Source organism: Xenopus laevis, chromosome 3S (genome assembly GCF_017654675.1).
Source record: "Xenopus laevis strain J_2021 chromosome 3S, Xenopus_laevis_v10.1, whole genome shotgun sequence".
In the NCBI taxonomy this organism is placed as follows: domain Eukaryota; kingdom Metazoa; phylum Chordata; class Amphibia; order Anura; family Pipidae; genus Xenopus; species Xenopus laevis.
The window spans coordinates 99,426,800-99,447,053 of NC_054376.1; the positions used below are offsets into that span (position 1 = coordinate 99,426,800).

At 36.9% G+C, this 20,254-nt stretch overlaps 1 protein-coding gene across 1 annotated transcript; it reads right to left on the reverse strand.

Moving 5' to 3' along the window:
* Positions 1-4,362: 4,362 nt before the first annotated feature.
* Positions 4,363-19,545, reverse strand: emx1l.S (empty spiracles homeobox 1 like S homeolog). The gene is made up of 3 exons (XM_018256088.2): positions 18,520-19,545; positions 6,394-6,578; positions 4,363-4,968 (listed from the first exon to the last, which is right to left on the reverse strand). The coding sequence occupies exons 1-3, from the start codon at positions 18,806-18,808 to the stop codon at positions 4,801-4,803; spliced, it is 642 nt and encodes a 213-aa protein (XP_018111577.1). The 5' UTR covers positions 18,809-19,545; the 3' UTR covers positions 4,363-4,800.
* Between the last annotated feature and the right edge of the window lie 709 nt (positions 19,546-20,254).

Here is a 20,254-nt window from a genome sequence, read left to right on the forward strand (position 1 = left end):
ACAATGGAAGGACAGCAGTATCCCTAAGGCTACACAATGTAAAAAACTAGTATTAACCAACCTACACTCACCCAAGGAGTTGTTTCTGCTATGAAAGTGACATTTAGGGGGTTATTTATCAAGCTCCGAATTTATCTCAGTATTTCTAAGAGAAAAATCCGAGCAACTCCAAATTCCCAAATGGACCTTATTTATCATTCAAAAAAAATAGGTTTGGGCAAAAACCGGAAAACTTCGGACCTTTGCCTGAAAAACAAAAAAAACCACACATTTTTAGTTGTTTTTGGACTTTTTGGCCCAAAATCCCCGAAATCATCGGATATCAGTACTGACAGCAGCGCAGACATTGGGACCTTCCCCGTTGACTAAAACAGGACCCGAAAGCTTTGAGATGCCGGGTTTACAGATTTAGAGTTTTCATACCATCAGACTTGAATAAATCTTGAAAAATTCAGATTTTTATTTTTTTAAGGTCTGAAAAATCCAAATTTCGGGTATTCAGAGCTTAATAAATAACCCCCTTAATCCTCTGTTTGGCCAGCACAGCCCCCCTCAGTAATATCATACCCCACTCTTTGGACTGCTAAACCACAACTGTCTTCTTGCTCTTTGCAATGGAATTACAAATACTGTGGGGGTGATAAATATCATGTGGCAGTGAGCTCATGGCAGCTTTGACTGGGCTAAAGCAAGTTGAGCCAATAATACATTCACATAAAGTTTGGGGAAATAACTATATCTTCAACTATTAACATTTCCAATAGACAATAATTAGTGAAAATAATTTTGAATTATTTTTTTTTTTAAGTGAATTAATCGCCATAATTCCATATGAGGGGTAAATTACGGTATGGGGATCTCCTTCTCATAAAAATCCCAGGTTCAGAGAATTCAAGATAATAGGTCTGATAGCTGTACTGGTAAAAGGATTCCCCATGCAAGCGCTAAAAATAACAATTTAAAGTTTAAAGTAAGGCATTTTCCTTACTAAACACAAATTTATTTTTTTTGTTTTTATGCAAAAGTGAATACTTTTATTCTAATGACAGTATCTGTTTTAGATTTCTTAGGCTGTTGGTTAAAATAATCACCTACTTATACCACATATACCAGAGTACAACTAAATGAAGCCTGACTCAGAGTTACGTTGCTGCCTTGCAGTGCTGGTATCCTGGGATTGATTCAGTTTGTATGGTTTTCCTGCATTTGTATGGCTTCCTCCTACAACATGTAGGCAGATTAATTCGCTCCTGATAAAATTGAACTATAGGATGTTATACAAATCCGGTATCCTGAGACTGATTATTACCTGAGATGTTTGTATGTTTTTCCTGCTTCATGTTTAGGTTTCCTCCCGTGTTCATAGACCATGAAGACATATTAATTACCCCTGATGAAGTTCACCCTTAGGATGTTATACAAATCTGGTAGGTATTGCTTTATAAATAAAGTTTTTCTAGCCCAAAATATTTTAGGATTTAGTTACAATGCCCCACAAAGTGTGAACATTTACTTTTCTCACTATGTGGAGCATTGTGCAAATAACCTCAGCTTTGAATTTAACATAAAGTGCATTTAACCACACTCGATTCAAAAGGAGCATGTAGGGGGAGGCATGTAGACATCCTTCCCTTCAGCCCCTTACATTCCTATTAAAGGGCATGTAAAGTCTAAAATAGAATAAATGCTTTATTTTGTATACTAAATATAAACATGAAATTACTGCACCACAAGCCTAATCAAACAAATAATAGTTGGCTACAGGGGGCTACAGGGGGTCACCATCTTGTAACTTTGTTAAACATCTTTGCAAGACTAAGACTGTGCACATGCTCAGTGTGGTCTGGGCTGCTTAGGGATCGTCATAAACAAAGCTGCTTGAGTTCTGCACGGCTGGGAAGTAAGGCGGGGGCTCCCCCTGCTGTTCATAAGTATGATTGTTCCCTGCTCAGCAGTTAGGGACTGTCTGACAATTCCTATCCACAGCAGTAAATGAAGGGAGAATTTCACTGCATATAGTCAGATTTCTTATAAAAACGGTACACATTTTTTAATTAGCAGTATATTGGTTTCTTTTTCATTAAAGAAAGTAAAAATGGGATTTTATTTTTTTGCCTTTACATGCCCTTTAATTTTGAGGAGCAAGGTAGGAGCAGCAGGATGCGCAGTCTGTTCCTACCACCTGTGCATAGAACATGTGATAATCTGCTAGCTATGAAACTTAAAGGGGTGGTTCAACTTTAAATGAATTTTTTGTATGTTTTAGAATGGCCAATTCTTAGCAACTTTTTACTTGGTCTTAATTTTTTATATGTTATAGTTTTTAAGTTATCCCTAATCTTCTTCTGACCCTGTCAGCCAAAACTATCGTTCTGTGAGCACACAATTTTATTGCTATTTAGGCCTCTCCTATTCATTCTCCTGTCTCTCATTCACATTGCCGCCTGGTTGTTGGGGTTATTTGGGACCCTAGTCGCTTGAAAAAAAATAATTCAAAACCACAGATAATTATAAATGAAGAGAAACATGTCTCCTAATATCACATATGTATATCATACTAAAAGTTCATTTTAAGGTGAATAACCCCTTTCAAGCTTATGTTTTTTGTACCTTAGGGTATAGCAACATGCTTGTTTCATGTCAGGGTCACTCTGATCTTGCCCACCCAGTTTTGTTGGGTTGGTTTTGACATTTTCTGCACCTGTGTACAAACAGTTTCCCTGACATGGATGAATCAAAATGGATCAAAACATGGATCAAAAAATGGATCAAAATGGATCAAAACATTTCAATACAAGCCACAAAGTATACTAGAATGCATACTAGAATAAAGACACACTTTTATGTTGCTGCATCACTTTATTTACACTTTGAGGAGACCATATAAACGTTAATACTGTATTTTAATTTATTTTGAGTTCATCTCATTTGCTAACTGTATTGATAACCTGTAATACATCTTTATTCGTGTGCATCACCACATATTTCAACTTAAATATATATATATTTACACTGGCTCCATCAAATGAAGAAAGTAGATTCCTGAGGTAAATGGTTTTTTTTTTGTACTAGTTTAAAATGAACTATACTTTTAAATAAGCCTGACATTAAGTATCGAATTTCGAAAAGGAAAATACTTCGAAATTCGACCATCGAATGGAATCCTCCGACATTTGAATTAGAAGTCGGAGGATTTTATTCATTGTACGATCGTATTCCGATCGTACTCCGATCGTACTTCGAATCGTACGATTCGAACGATTTTATCGTACGATTTTCCTTCGAATACAAAAAACTTTTTTTAAGTTGGCGAAGTATTGAAGTCGACCACCAAGACAAATGAAACTTTAAGGGGTCCGCTAAATAAAGTGCGGTAAATGTGACTTTAAGTTTCCGCATGTTATCGCTGCGTATATTTTTCCTCCCGAATATTTGCAGCGACTAAGTTTACTAAACAGCGATGCGCTCAGAAGTCATTGTCAATCACTGGCGGTAACTACGTTAACGAACCAGCTTACGTTAGCGGTAATTTTAGCGGGTTGTGAATTTTCTGGCGACAAATTAAGTTTGCGAATATTTATGCTATAAAATAGTCTTGTTTTATGGCGTTTATTATGGCATGATTCATGGCCAGATATGTATCTTCAAAACTGCTAAACTTTATAGATATTATGAACAACACAGTAAACAGATTTCACCCAATCAAACATGTAGGCATCAGATAAATCCACATTTCAATACATCCAGTCACAAGATTAACCCTCTGCCAATAGAATCATATAAATAAAATTCATAAACAAGTTTTACCAATAAATCTGTGTGCATCATATAAATGTGGTTTAATCTAGGCTGACGAAGCCTTTGGTCCCTCCTAGCCATAATAAATCGTCTTTCATCTCAAAAGGCTGCTGTAGCAGCAGACAAAAGAATAATCCAAAACATCAAGGTGTTGTGGAATATTTCCTGTCCCCTTGAGAATTTTCTGGCGAAAAAATAAATTACTGCCACTATATAGATGGCGGTAAAAGTTTATTTTGTCTTTTGTACATTTCGCTGTTTAATAAACCAGGCATTAATGTGTACGTAGCGTTATTTTCAGCAAATGCGATAACTGGCGAAAACATATTCTTGCACAATAAAATTCGCAAATTTATATTTACCGCAGGTTAGTAAACTGGCAAAAACATTTTCAGCGACAAATTTGTCTATATTTTGTGCGCGTATTTTTACTGCGCTTTAGTAAACGGACCCCTAAAATCGCAAAGCTTTTATTAAGAAATAACTTACAGAAACTCCGCTTTGGCTCCTCTTCAGAAAAGGCGGCACGGCGACGATCCATCATGCGGCGCTCAATTTCTCCTCCCTGGCTATCTCCTATAAGGAAGGCAGGGAGGAGAAATTGAGCGCCGCACGATGGATCGCCCAATCGCTTTCTGAATTTTTTTTTATGTTACTGGTCCTTTAAAATATTATTATTAAAAATATCCTGCTGAAGAAGTGATAGAAAATAGCCCAAGAGTGGGAAAGTGGGCACGGTATAGTTCCTTTAAATTCAAAATAAAGTTCTGTTAGTCCAGATCACAAAAAAAAAACTAGTCAAAGAATTATTTATTATAAGTCCTTTGTCTAAAATATTGTGTTCGTGTTACTCCTTAATGTAAATTTGTAGACAAAAAGTTTGGGTTGAACTGTGTTATCTGTGTTTCTACAAATTGAGAACAGACTTCAATTAAGCAACGTCTGCAGGGAAGGTGTCTTGTAAAAATCCATTAACAGTCTGTTTCCGTCAAGTCATTGTTTTTATTCATCTGATGTGACATCAATATCCTTAGGACTTGGCTGACATGTTGCCATCCTCCATCTACTAACATGTTGGGTGCTTTTCCTCTTTTCCTGAGAGTCTGGACACTCTTCTTCTAGTTTTTGACGCTTGTGCTTTGTCCTTCTGTTTTGGAACCACACTTTTACCTGAATAGAAAGGGAGTAGAAAATATACATAAGTGAAAAAAGAAATCTTTGCAATGATGTATTATATCTACAGTATATGTTATCAGGTTATGTGAAAACCTTTGTTTTTAACATAATTGTCAAGGTGTGCGTTCCTAAACCATTAAGTGTTCGTTATAAACTAATGTAAAGCACTGCGTAACTTGTTGGCGCCATATAAATAAATAAATGATGACGATGATGATGATGATGACACAAAAGGGATTAGAAGCTGTTTAGAAATTGGTTTTATTGTTTTCTGTGGGACACAATAAACTAATTCCTATATAGAAAATATACTATTTCTAGGCAGCTACAAGTAGCAGCTACCAATATCCCTACATATTGGCCGGGCTTAGTACAGACATTACAGATGCATACCTCCCTGTATTTAAAAACATAATAAAAGTCGACATAACAAAAGCACATTGATTCTGATATGGTTGGAACAAGTAAATAAGTACAAGGAGCCCTTACAATTTCCAGACTTTTTCTGACTCTAAGCATTTCGTGACAGACACAGTGTGTGGCCCCCAGCATTTTTTATCACAGTCTAGTCTGAAGAATTTCATGACAGACTCTTTACCCCCACCCCAACAGGCCTATTGCAAAGTAGCTGTTTTGAAAGACAGAGATTGGTCAAAGGATTAGTATTTCCTGGCAAAAACAAGCTGGTCACTACAGGTATAGGATCCCTTATCCAGAAACCAATATCCAGAAAGCTCCGAATTACAGAATGGATGTCTCCCATAGACTCCGTTTTATCCAAATAATCCAAATTTTTAAAAATGATTTCCTTTTTCTCTGTAATAATAAAACAGTAGCTTGTACTTGATCCCAACTAAGATATAATTAATCCTTATTGGAAGAAAAACCAGCCTATTGGGTTTATTTAATGTTTACATGATTTTCTAGTTGACTTAAATCTACCCAAATTACGGGAAGATCCGTTATCCGGAAAACCCCAGGTCCACAGCATTCTGGATAACAGGTCCCATACCTGTACTAGTGAGGCAAATTAATTTAATTAAATAACAGGCCAAAATAAAAAAACCTCTGGCTGAAGAATGGCAGCAGAGAATGTACCCCATGTAACACTGGCCTTAAAATCATGTGAGTTTCCACACCTTAAAATATTGCATGTTTTCAGATGATGCCATTTTTTTTCTGATTATGCTTAAGTTTAAATGTGCAAAGTAAGGTTCAGATTTTGTACATTATTCAGCAGAACCTTTTTTGGAGGGTTGTTAATCCACATAGTTCCAGCATTATGATGGCAGCTAAAGGCTTTAGGACTACATGCTAGATATCACTGATGTATAACAACATTTAAATTGCAAAAGAAGCGACTTGTGTCTGGTGATTTTACTGTGTAATATTGGGACTGTAAAGCAAAAGATACTTTACCTGAGTTTCTGTAAGAAACAAGCTGTTAGCCAGTTGTTTCCTTTCTGCTCCCACCACATAATGGTTCTTTTCAAAAGCACCTTCAAGACACAGGAGCTGAGAAGGTGAGAAGGCAGTTCGTATCCTTTTCGGCTTGCGGGAGAAAGGCCCATGAAGCAAATAATTATCTGGGTTATTCTCGTCTCCTAGGAAAAGAATAAAAAAAAGCTTAGTTTTTTATGTTACCAACTTGATTAACAATTAACACTGACAAGAATGTAGGACATATTCAAGAAAACAGGCTAATACTAATTTAAGAACTAATTCTCCATTAGGTAAATATCAGAGGAAGAAGTAGTTACCTCTGATGCATGTTGGCGAATGCACAGAGTTTGTCAGGTAAAATGGGAGAGCGCGAGTTAATTGCTTGCACTAAAAATTATGATATAATTGGTATAACTGGTGGGATGAAAAATGTGACTGAACTGTGAACTTAAATGACTATACCCTTTTTGAGAGGGACAGAGGGATTAAAAAGGGTGGATGAGTTTGTCTGTTTGTAAAGCCTGAATTAAAGCCATCAGGTTTGTTAATATGCTGAATGACAACTTTTTATTTCAGCTCGTTCAGGAGCCTACTAAGAATTAATCTTTTTGGACCTTGTAATAACTAACAATACTGAACTCATCTCTAGCATTTGTGTGGTTGAGCATTTAGGGAATAGTGATCATAACATTGATATTATGACACAGAGGCAACTCAATAAGGGAGCAACTAAAACACTAATGGGCAGATTTATCAAGGGTCGAATTTCGAAGTACAAAAAAATACGAAATTCGACCATCGAATTAAAAAATGTTGAATTCGAAGTTTTTTCAACAAATTTGGCAATCCTGCGGTTGAATGAAAATCGTTCAATGGAACGATTAAATTGTTCGAAACGAACGATTCGAACGATTTTTAGTGATCGATCGAAAGATTTCTATTCGACCAAAAAAACGTAGAAAAGTGCTCTGGAAGGTCCCCATAGGCTAACATTGCACTTCGGTAGCTTTAATGTGGCGAAGTATAAAGTCAAAGTTTTTTTTAAAGAGACAGTACTTAGATTATCGAATGGTCGAATAGTCAAACGATTTTTACTTCGAATCGTTCAAATCAAAGTCGAATGGTCGAATATAGCCTATTTGATGGTCGAAGTACCCAAAAATTTACTTCGAAATTCGAACTTTCTGAAATTCGAACCATCACTCGAGCTTAGTAAATCTGCCCCTAAATTTTCTGTGTGCAAACTTTGCCAGCGTAAGGGCATCTCTGAACAATAGTCACTGGGAAAGGATTTTCACAGGATTAAACACAGAATAAAAATATAATGTCTTAAAAATATTATGATAATCATAGGTGGCTTATGCCTTTGGCAAAAACACATCTAAGCTATAATGGCACGTGTCTATAAAACTTTTGTTTAAGAAATGGACTGGCTGCATTCCAAACTGGTCTGGGAAGATGTATCTCGCAACAAACATATATTTCTTAAATGCTCTCCCTGAATGAAGAGTGGTATTGTCATGGGCATGAAAACTTTCTCATTGATCTTCCAGTTGCCAATCAAGCGCACGGGGCAAAGCCTAATGTACTATCAGTATACAGTTTATAATAAACATAAATTACATTTCTGTAAATTTAAAGGAGAAGGAAAGCTACCAAGGCAGTTTACTGCCAATAGTTTAGCCACAAAAGTACAAGTTAGAACGCCATTTTTATTCTTTGGAATGCTTTACCATACCTGAGTAAACAGCTGTAGACATTGTCTCTATTTGTTTAGGATAGTAGCTGCCATATTAGCTTGGTGTGACATTACTTCCTGCCTGAGTCTCTCCCTGCTGGCTCATAGCCCTGAACTCAGATTACAGCAGGGATGGGAGGAGGAAGGGGGAGAGGTGCAAACTGAGCATGCTCAAGTCCAAGCCCTGGCGGTTTAAACTGAAAACAGGAAGTCTGATACAGAAGTCCATTTGTACACAATAGAAGGTAAAAAATGTGGTGTTTCTTTTGACAGAGGACTCTGAGCAGCATTACTTTGAGGGTTTACTGGTAGATTTATATAGACCTTTCTGATGAAGCTTACTTAACCTTTCCTTCTCCTTAAATTACAGAATCAAAAGCAACATTGGGAAAAGTTATTTCAAAAGCCACAATAAAATACCGCTGTCTCCATCATAATAAAGTTTAGTGTAGTTTAGCTAATGCCAGTCACTGTTCTCAGCAGAAATCAGGGCTAAACTCAAAAGTGCTGAGTTTAGACTCAAATCAAATGGATTATGAGGAGCTTGTTATTCTGTAATTGTTTTGATGCAGGTGTGAAGAAATATAAAGTTTTAGTAGGAAGCTACATTTAGCTGTTTATAGGTTTAGAATGTTTCATTAATACAATTAAAAACGACACTTTGAAATATTCTCAGCAACAAATTTGATTTTATTATCATATTAGTCCTCTATGATCTCATAGCATGGTTCTGTGAAATAGACAGAAACAGAGGTACAGTTGGAATCTCTACTGGATATACGTTGGTCTCTTTAGAAATCAGGAAGTGCATGCAAAAAAAAAACAGCCTCCATCTTGCAGACATCTGAGCAACAGCTTAAAAACCACAAAATGATGTTTTTTTTGCCAAAATGAGCTGCTTTTTGTAAATTCTTATTTATTTGTTGATTCATATGAGCTCTTAAACAGGTTTTAAGCTGCAACATGATACCTGGAGGGCATACTGACAAAAGGGTGACAGGCCAGTTCACTGCAGATCACCAGAGTTATTTTACTTTTTGTGAATGTGATAATTGAAACTTTGAAGAAAAAACACATATGAAGGACGCATCATATAAATGTCTTGTGATTCTAACACTTGGCATGTTTAATTACAGTGGATTGAAGCAAACAGCAAAGAGGTTTATTGATTGGCAGGAAGTTTGTGTGACAAGGTAATAATACCCAACTTATTATGGTTATTATTATAAGTAGCAGCATGCCCCACAGTATCAAGTCAGCATATATTGCAAATGAGTCATTTTCTCATGTTATAGCATGTAATTCTAGGCTGTATTTAAAGGGGAAACAGTTGGTCATTATTTTATCTTACAATATTAATATAAAAAAACATCTGTTTTCAGTTTAATAGACAAAACAATCAGTGCTATTGGGCCCTCAGCATCAGAGGGGCCCCAGCGGTACAGCAAAGCCTATGAAAACACATTTACTGCTTCCCACTGTGTTAAATCTAACTGGCCTCAAGCAACCTTAAAATGAACACCATTTTCAAATATAGGGAAAACAAACTCCCATCAGCACGAGCACAACATATATACAGAAGGGGTGGAATGCGATGTAACTAAGCTATGTCACGTAGGGGAAACTGTGGTAATTGTTACTCCTTTCTTGCAGTTGCCAGCCACTTCTATGTATAAAGTTTCCGACTTATGAATATTAGCTGCATATTTTTTGAAGGTAAAATAATTTCATAAATTGATTATTTAAGATGAAATGTAATCACATCACTAATTACCATTAGTGGATGCATCCCCCCCCCCCCTCCACACACTTTCGACACTTGGGTACATGGCCAGCATCTAATATCAAAGTTAACATGCTGTCACTTAAAAAAAAAATTGAATGTAAATATAATGCAAGAAAAATCACCCCAGAAAAATATGGTGCTAATGTTCATTAATTTCATATTATCATTATTTAAATATAAGGAACATATGTCAGAGTTCCCTTAAAAGTACAATTCAGCAGATATCTTATCAGTTATGACACTGTTTTTGATGGTTTTATTCATAATTGTTTTTTAACAATACAGCAGATGGACCAACCAAAAAATGTGCCCTTCTATACTTCAGTACTTATTCTTCAACAACGTTGCTTGGTCCCCGTGTGAGATTTTGTCTAATGTAACATATCTAACTATAACTCTGTACTTTCCATGTGTTGCACAGTCACCTCCACTACACAACTCTGTGAAGAGTTTCATTATTTTGTTGGCATGGCTTGTGTGTTTTTTAAAAGAAATGGCTGGATTAAGTGCGATAATACCTTTGTAACAAAAGGCATTCTGGCGGTTATTTTTTATAATTAGTTAATATGTAAGTCAGTGATCCTGAATAACCACAAAGAACTGCCTGACAACCTTTTACACATCACAAATAGCGGCTAATATACTGTAAAAGTATGTTGTATATGTGGAAATTGACTCAGACTCAATATAATGAGTCATGTTTTTCTTTTGTATGTAGTGCAATTCCGTGAGGACATAGTTCCCACAATGTAAAAGAACAAAGTGGAATGGATGAAGTTCTTAGCAATATATAATCCTTGTGACACAATATTTTTAAAAATCCAATTTTCTGGTTGCAGCAGTGTATTGTGTATAATCTGATCACAAACTTCCTAGAGGGGTAAATAAAATAAATATGATATTTTCTTTAAGGTGACACCCCAGATAAGATTCTTCATCACTGTATTAAGATGGTATATGACTTAAAAGTTGTAGTCCAATAAAGCAAATAGAAATTCTCTTATTTTCAGTCTGAAATTCAGCTTCGGGACATCTCATCATGAATGTAACCAGTGACTTAATTGACAGATTTTTCTATTTCTGACACACAACAATGCACCAATGTTTTCCTTATGTTATTGATCTCACACAGATTACTGCAAGTCATCATTTTTACCTTAAACTCTTCCTCCAAATCCCAGCTAGTTTAAAACTGGTTCTGTTTATAATCAGTCTTGCTTACTTTTGCTTTATTTACAATTAATTACATTTAAATTTAAAAATGGAACTGTCCTAAGACAAGGTTTTATGAAAGTGAAAAGGGAAACAATGGGAACGTTTGTTTTTGTCATTTGTCTTTGCAGAGGGGCCCAAGCACGTTTACTTACACCATCACCACCACTTAAAGGGAAACTTTCGCAAAAATGAAAATGTAATATAAGATTCAGCATACTGAAATAAGAAACGTTCTAAATACAATTAATTAAATATATACTGTTTCTGAAATACTCAAGTTTATCTTTACTATTCCTCTCTCAGCATCTGTTTCTCCTCATTCTGTCTTCATGCAGGAGTTGGGTGTCAGATGAATGACCCAATAGGGGGGCTTCCTTTTGCCTAGAAGATGTATTAGAGCTCACTCTATTAAAATAGCCAGAAATCCTGTCTCTCTTCATGCAGAATATGTGCAAAAGGCAGTTATTTTGTTATATTTTGTTTGTACTGGAATCATTATTTGAGTGAGCTCTAATACATCTGCTAGGAAAGAAGCCCCCCCCCCATAAGTTATATTGGATCATTCATCTGACACCCAACTGCTGCATGAAGACAGAATGAAGAGAAACAGATGCTAAGAGAGGAATACTAAAGATAAACTTGATTATTTCAGAAACAATGCAATTTTTTTTAAGTGATTGTATTTAGAAAATGTCTTACTTCAGTATGAGGAAGCTTATGTTAAGGGGCATATTTATCAAGGGTCAAATTTCAAATTGAAAAAACTTTGAATTCAAAAAGACCAACCGAAATTTTAGAGGGGCAGATTTATCAAAGGTCGAGGTGAATTTTCGAATGAAAAAAAATTGAATTTCGAGCTATTTTTTGTGTACTTTGACTAGGGAATAGTCCAAATTCGATCCGAATTTGAAAATAATTTGAAAATTCAAATAACAAAATTTATCATGTACTGTTTTTTTAAAAATTCAACTTCGACCATTCGCCATCTAAAACCTGCAAATTGCTGTTTTAGCCTATGGGGGACCTCCTAGAATCTATTTGGAGTCAATTGGTGGAATTTGAAAAATTATAGTTTTTCCCCCAAACAAAAATCGAAAACAAACCTATTCGACCAAAAGAAAACTTAATTTCAGTTGGTCTTTTTGAATTTGAAATGTGACCCTTGATAAATATGCCCCTAAGGTGAAGGTTTTTTTTGGTCAAATAGGTCAGTTTTCGATCGAATAGGTCCGTATTCGGCCGAATTCGAATCATACGAATCGATAGAATTCGATTCAAAGTTTTTCGAAAAAAAACCTATGATTTTTCAAAGTCGACCAATTGACTCCAAATAAGTTCTAGGAGGTCCCCCATTTAACACCTGCACAGGAAGCACAAAACACTCAAATAAGTCAAGAATGGCTGGGTGCCCCTTCTAGACCATACTAGTCTGAGTTTTGGTGCCTGTATTGGTCTAGCTATAATAATAATTCAAAAATATTTATGGCTCATCAATATACTGTATTATCAGTATTGCACAGGCAGTCCCTATATGTTCACCTGTGGTCTTATAGCTAGGGCACCCACCAGGAAGCCATTTTTTTCTGCCTTCAAAGATGTTAAGGAGTGGAAAGTACATAGAAATATTTATATGCACACAACATAATGTAACTCACGTTGCCACATTTGATTAAAACATCTGCAATGTGTTGTTTTCAGATAAGCATAGGTAGCATTTACTATTCACTATGCCAAATCACTGTGCTACACAGACATCGTACAAGTACAAAAAGAAATCTTTTCATATACAGCATACTGAAAAGTGATTCAAAGTGTGTACCTGTGCAAGAAAACACATGTAGGGGCATTTTTTTGAAATGTAATCGTAATAAGGGAATATTCTACAGGGCTGTCTGACAGTATTGCTAGCCAGCACGGCAGCATGATATACAATGTGTGGCCTATTTGAGTAGTCAAGGGGCCCCTAAATTTATGTGTGCTTCCATTACTTAAGGAAAGAGGTGTTTTTAAAACTTAAATCTAAACTTTTAAGGAGAAGAGAGGAGAGAGACTCTGGGGTATATTTATCAAAGAGTAGAGGTCACCGAAGTCCTCTGGAGTGAAATTCCGCCACTCTCCAATCATTTCTATGGGGTTTTTGAAAGAGTATTTATCAATGGGTGAAAGTGAAAGTTCATCCTTTGATAAATACACTTTTCAAAATCCCATAGAAATGAATGGAAAGTGGTGGAATTTCACTCTAGCGAACTGTGGCGATCTCTAACTTCACTCTTTGATAAATATACCCCTCTGTATTCTTGACATCCATCTAATGATCTAGAAATCTGTATATCCACAAAATAGCTGTATAAGGTAAATGGGCGTATTAATATAATGTTCACACAATTCACTGTGTATTTATTGAAAGACACTTAGCAGGAAATGTATATATACAGTATATATCAGTCTGATGAATATCCGTCTTCCAAGGCAATTCTTCCATGTATAGCTGGCATGCACGGTTATAATGGATGTATATCCACGAATATCAAAGAACCGGCACACCCATGTAAAAAATCTTCACCTCTTTATTTTTAGCGTATCAAAGTCCAACGTTTCGGTCCTCATAGGACCTTTTTCAAGGTCCTTGAAAAAAAGATCCTTGAAAAAGGTCCTAATGAGGACCGAAACGTTGGACTTTGATACGATAAAAATAAAGAGGTGTCGATTTTTTACATGGGTGTGCCGGTTCTTTGATATTCATGGATATACATACATTATAACCGTGCACCCCAGCTATACATGGAAGAATTGCCCTGGAGCGCAGATACTCATCAGACTGATATATACTGTATATATATATTAAAGGGAAATGTCTCTTGTTGCCAATCAAGAGCAAAGAATACACTTTTAGTTGTTGCCATGCCAAGCTGAAAATTATCTATATATTATATATACAAAATTGCTTGGAGCGCCCGCACTTCTGACATCCAATAGTTGGAGGTGCTCGATCAATTGGTAAATCATATAATCCTTGAAGAACCTTGAAAAAGGTCCCCAAATGGGACCGAAATGTTGGGTAAAATGCAAAAATAAAAGCATTCATTCACTATTGAAAAAAGGAGTGTGCTGATCCCTTGTTCTATATATGTTTTTATTTTTTCCTGGGATTTTTGGGCAACTATTTTATTCTGGTTTATTGAACATATGGAAAGATTCCTCAACTAGGTTGGCAAATTGCATGGTGGAGATAAAGGATATGGAATCTGGAGCAGAGGTTTCTTCCTGTGGTGGCAGGATTCTTATAATTCTTAAATGAATAATGCAAATATTTAATAAACACAAAATGTATTATTATAATTCAGTGCTACCCAACCCGCAGCCTTTCAGTTACTGCTGAAGTACAACTCCCACACAACACAACAGCCTCCATGGCATGCATTACATTTATAATGGCACTGTGATTTAAGACCAGTAACATTAAAATGTTTAAAAAAAAAATTTGTTAGTATACTACGGAAAAAAAACAAAAAACAACACATATTAAACTTTAAAATCGCAAAGTCTTTATTTAGAAATAATTAAAACTCAGATTGCGCTCCTCTTCAGAAAAGGCGACAGGGCGATCATGCGGCGCTCGTTTTCTCCTCCTTGGCTATCTCCTATATGGAAGGCAGGGAGGAGAAATCGACTGCCGCACGATGGATCACCCGATTGCCTTTTCTGAAGAGAAGCTTAGGGGCAGATTTATCAAAGGTCGAGGTGAATTTTCGAATGAAAAAAATTTGAATTACGAGCTATTTGTGTACTTCTACTAGGGAATGGTCCAAATTCGATTTGAATTTGAAAAAGATTCGAAAATCAGAATATCAAATTTATCGTGTACTGTCTCTTGAAAAATTAAACTTCGACGATTCACCATCTAAAACCTGCTGAATTGCTGTTTTAGCCTATGGGGGACCTCCTAGAACCTATTTGGAGTCAATTGGGGACTTTGAAAAATCAAAGTTTTTTTGGGGAAAAACTTTGAATCTAATCGATCGATTGCGCTATTATTTCGATTGGTACTTATTCGATCGAAAACTGACATATTTGACCCAAAAAAAACTTAAAAGTCTTAATTTCGGTTGGTCTTTTTGAATTCGAAATTTTGACATTTTTTCAATTCAACCCTTGATAAATATGCCCCTTATTGTGATGGTTACTTCTTATACTTTGGTGTTTGAAAATATTGCGTGTGTGCTGGAAGCTGACCCTGCAACTTATGTGGATTCCTGCAGTTATCTGGGACCCTAATAAAAGTTTTCTGATGATCCCAAAACTATTTTTTTTTACATGTCACTGTGGATTCAGTTCTCAATATACATTTATGGGTTAATCATGGTTCTTGTGGATTATAAACATATTCTTATGTTCAGTCCTAAAAAACTGAAGTTTTATAAGGGCAAGGCCAGACGTGGTGTTTTTGCGGTGCGTTTTTAAAAAAGAACAGCCAGGCGTAAATACGCATAAACTGCACTGCCACTGAAACTAATGAAAAACGCACTATGGCGATTCACACAGGGCGCTTGCAAGCTGAAATCCGCCACAGGACGCCAGTATTGGCGTTTTTTTAGCAGAAACGCCAATATGTCAAGAAACTACCAAATCAATTGACTCTATGGGATCTGCACATTTGAAACCACACTTTGCGTAAATACGCAGCGTATTTTAAATATGGCGTCCAAATTCTCAATGAGAACAGTGAAAACAACGAGAAGTGCATGTTGGGAAAAGAATCCTACGTGTTGAAAAACGCATGTTGACGGTCGCATGTGGTTTTAGTGGCATATTTATGCATGGCTGTTCTTTTTTAAAAACGCAATGTAATAACGCTGCAAAAACGCCACGTTTGGCCTTGCCCTAAAGACTGCCACTGGCTGAAAATAAAAAGTTCTGTACTATTGTTATTTATGCATATATTATTTCTTATTCCTTAGTGCTAATAATATATAATTTAGATTTTATTTTCAGGGTATATGCAATTGTGTACAGATACAATAATATATTAGTATTAATCAGAAAAAAACTGTATTAATCAAAAACCTTTCCTTCCTTAAGTGATATTTGCTTCATGCTAGTAATTATGAAGCACTGATTTTGACAACATGTAATAGGCCAGCAATTCAACATATTCAATGTAATCAGATTCCTATACTACATATAGACATATATTATACCCACGGGTATGTCATTTACATGAAGAATATAAAAATCAATCACCCAGATGCGACTACATCAAGGATGGACTGACCAAAGCATGTCATAGTTTTACTTCCAAAACTTTAGGCGACAAGTAGGTAGGTTGTTAAACTACAATTTCCTTTCCAAAGATAGAGACTCTGAAAGTTGAGTTTATAGCAACATCAAGGGCGTCTTCACGCAGAAATTGCAAGAATAGACATGTTGCGAGTCTATAGAAAGATAAATCTTCCCTAACTATCTTCTTCCTTCCTCTGATGAGACTTTAGGACATAAGAGCGACAACAACATCGACTACAACAATAAACACACACATATATATATATATATTGCGCCTATTTACTGTGGATGATTACACCAGGCAGGCGGGAGAGTGCAATGGCAGCAGATTCTCCAGGGCAGCACTACATTAATTGCACATAATACATACACTGCAACTGGGACATTTTATATGCACTTGCTCATGAAATTATCTGTAACCCTATGTATAAACAATGTTGCAAGCAGAAACAATATGTATCGAATGGAATTGTTTTGGGAAGTTGTGAGAACGTTCTTCACCAATGACAGATAAAGTTTCAATGGCAATTACATTTACACATGACTTTAAACTACTACAATGAAATTAATATATATATATATATATATATATATATATATATATATATATTTCTTTGTCCGTGTGGAGATCCCAAAGACTATAATCATCAAAACCATCAAACCATCAAAATGCGGGTGGATAAAATAGTCCCAAATTTGTTTGTGTGAATAAAAACTTGTCACATTCCTGTTTCAGTATTTTTGCTAAAAGGTTCATGGCCAATCTGATATTACATACATCTCTATAATCACTTATATTTGCGGTTCACATGAATCTGACTATGCCAGGGGCCACACATGGCTTCTCACATACATTCATGTAGTCTAACCCTCAATGTCAGACTCGCCAGCAGCCAGTCCCCAGGACAATCCCTTCCCTCACACACTCATTGTTTTCTGTACAAATTTATTTCACAAACTCACATCCTTTATACAATTTCTGCCTTCAAGATCCCAGTTCCCAATTTAATCCCTGTACCCTACACTGACACATCTAACCCCATATACTGTAAATCAGAAAATGTATATGACATATGTTTCCTATTATATAGCCCTAGAAATGGCACCTAGAAGTTTTAAACATTATTTCAAAGATGATAGGAATCTGAAGGTGGAGGAGAATTATTTAGCTTTATTTAATTTATTAAATCATTTTATTAAATCATTATTAAATCATTTTATTATTAGAAATGGTATTTAGTGAGTCTGTGTTCATGTAAACTCTCTCTATGTTCTTTGATAAACACTCCCCAAAGCTACTGCCACTCTTGCCATTTTTGCACATTTTGATTAAATTTTTTGCAGACGTTCCTCAACTGACTGTTCACCTTCACAATTTGCAACTGGTTTTCATTTTTTACTATTTAAGGTTTTTGAATTATAAAGCTTTTTATTCAGCAGCTCTTTAATTAGCATGTTAAGAAATCTGATAGCTAGGGTCCTAGTAACCATGCACTGATTGGAATAAGAGACTGGGAATATGATTAGGAGAGGTCTAAATTAAAAAGAGGACTAAACTAAAAAGTAGCAATGTTAATACATTTGTAGCCTTACAGAGCCTTTGCTTTTTAGTGGGGGTCAGCGACGCCCATTTGAAAGCTGCAAAGAGTCAGAAGAAAAAGGCACAAAACTATAAAACTATAAAAAAAAATTAATTATGAAGACCAATTGAAAAGTTGCTTAGAGGCCATTCTATGACACACTAAAATGTGGGTGAAGGTGAACCACAATCTCTATACACGTAGCCCATATTTACATATAATAAGTAGATTCATGAAACAAATTAAGCAAAAGCTTAGTCTAATGGTTACTTCATATATTTTGGTGTTTGACAATATTGCAGCCAGTCCCCAGGACAATCCCTTCCCTCTCACACTCATTGTTTTCTGTACAAATTTATTCCAAAAACTCACAGTCCTTTATCCAATTTCTGCCTGGCAGATGCCAGTTCCCAGTGTAATCCCTGTAGCCTACACTGACACATATAACCCCTGCAGTGCCCCCAATAGAATCCGCTAGTACAGAGCCATAGCTAAGGCCTCACCTGGCAGCCGGTGGCGGAGTATCCAGGGGCAGAAACTGAGAGGGTCCCGGTGCAGTAAGCGATGCTGAGCGAGTCCCAAGCTGGGCCCATAGGGAGAAGCCACTGGGTCTGGGAATAGAAGGTCTGGGACCCCCAAGAGGCGGAGCCCAGGCCGCAGAGGGGTCGGGGTCAGCCCATGGCCATGATCAGGGTACTTGAGTGCAGTGGGCCTAAGGGGTTCCTCGGGAAATCGATCTGGACCCACCAAAGCTTCGATGGAGAAGCCCTTCCTAACTGGGGGTAGAAACATGGCGCTGCCCTGGGGCAGATCACTAATGTAGGGAAATCCTCATCCCAGCCGGGCAGGACACCTGCTATAAGGAGCGGCCCAGTGTTGCGGATCCTTATTATTATAGGGCAGTAGATGTAGAGGTTTCTGTCCCCGGCTGAAGCAGGTGCCGCACAGTCAGGCGAAACGTATCCCAGTCCCAGATCAAGTTCTGTTCCACGTCAGTGTCAGGGAATAAGCTGTACCAAGAGGCTCCGGGTTTGGGGGTTGCAATTAGCGGTGCTTTGCGATGGCAGCAGGTAAAATACCTGGTCGTTCTCCCAAGGAAACTTACGCTCCTCCCAATATGTCGTGAACTTGTTGCCAATGCCCGGGGGGATAAGTCTCTTCTTCTGTCCCCACTCCAAGCGCACGGATAGTGTCAATACTTTAAACTGGGCGCAAGGATTCAGGACAGCGGGAGAGGGAGGGTTGCGGCAGGTATTGGCTTCTGCGCGTCAGATTGTACCTTTCCCAGGTTTCTGCTCTAATCCCCGTCCCTGCTGGCCTGTCATCCTGTCACCGACCAATAGCGTTGAAGATGGGCGTGGGCATGTCGCACCTCCGATCCCAGTCTCTAGCACCTTGCCGGGAGGATGAACTGAAGTGATCTGCTTGCTGTCCCTGTGCTTTCCCTCCCTGCTTTCTTTTCCCTTTTCCCGACAACTCACCTGCGCTGCACACACATAAGCCCCACCGAGACACAGCACATTGGGCAGGATCCCCCCCACAGCTGCAGCATGGGATAGTTCTAAAGAAAAAAAACTGTATTGTTACTGTATTGAAATTATTAAACTCTCATTTCTGGAAGGAAGGTGCAACTGTAAGAAAAGGGGGTGTAAGTACAACCACATTGTATCATTACTGCTGAAGCTTGTAGCTGTTTCTGATGCTGGAAAATACACAAAATGCAAGCTCTTGGGACAATTTAAAGGGGTGGTTCACCTTTAAGGTAACTTTTATTATTAAAATATTGGTTTTCATTATTTATTTTCTATTGTTTTATAGTTATTTGCCTTTTTATTCTGCATCTTTGCAGCTTTCAAATGGGCGTCGCTGGCCCCTTGTAAAAAAAAAAATACAAAAGCTCTGTAAGGCAACAAATGTATTGTTATTGCTCAGTCATTTTTATTACTGATCCTTCTAATCAGGCCTCTCCTATTCATAGTCCAGTCTCTTATTCAAATCAATGCATGGTTGCTAGGGAAATTTGGACCTTAGTTACCAGATTGGTCAAGAGCTGCTGAATAAAAAGCTAAATAACTCAAAACCCTTCAATAATTAAAAAAAAAATTAAAACCAATTGCAAATTGTCTCAGGATATCACTCTCTACAACGTGCATCCCCATTACAGTAAATCCTAGGGATAGATAGTACTAAATGGAATCCGAGTCAGGTTGTCAGACTTCAGGGAGTTCGGTCAGTGAG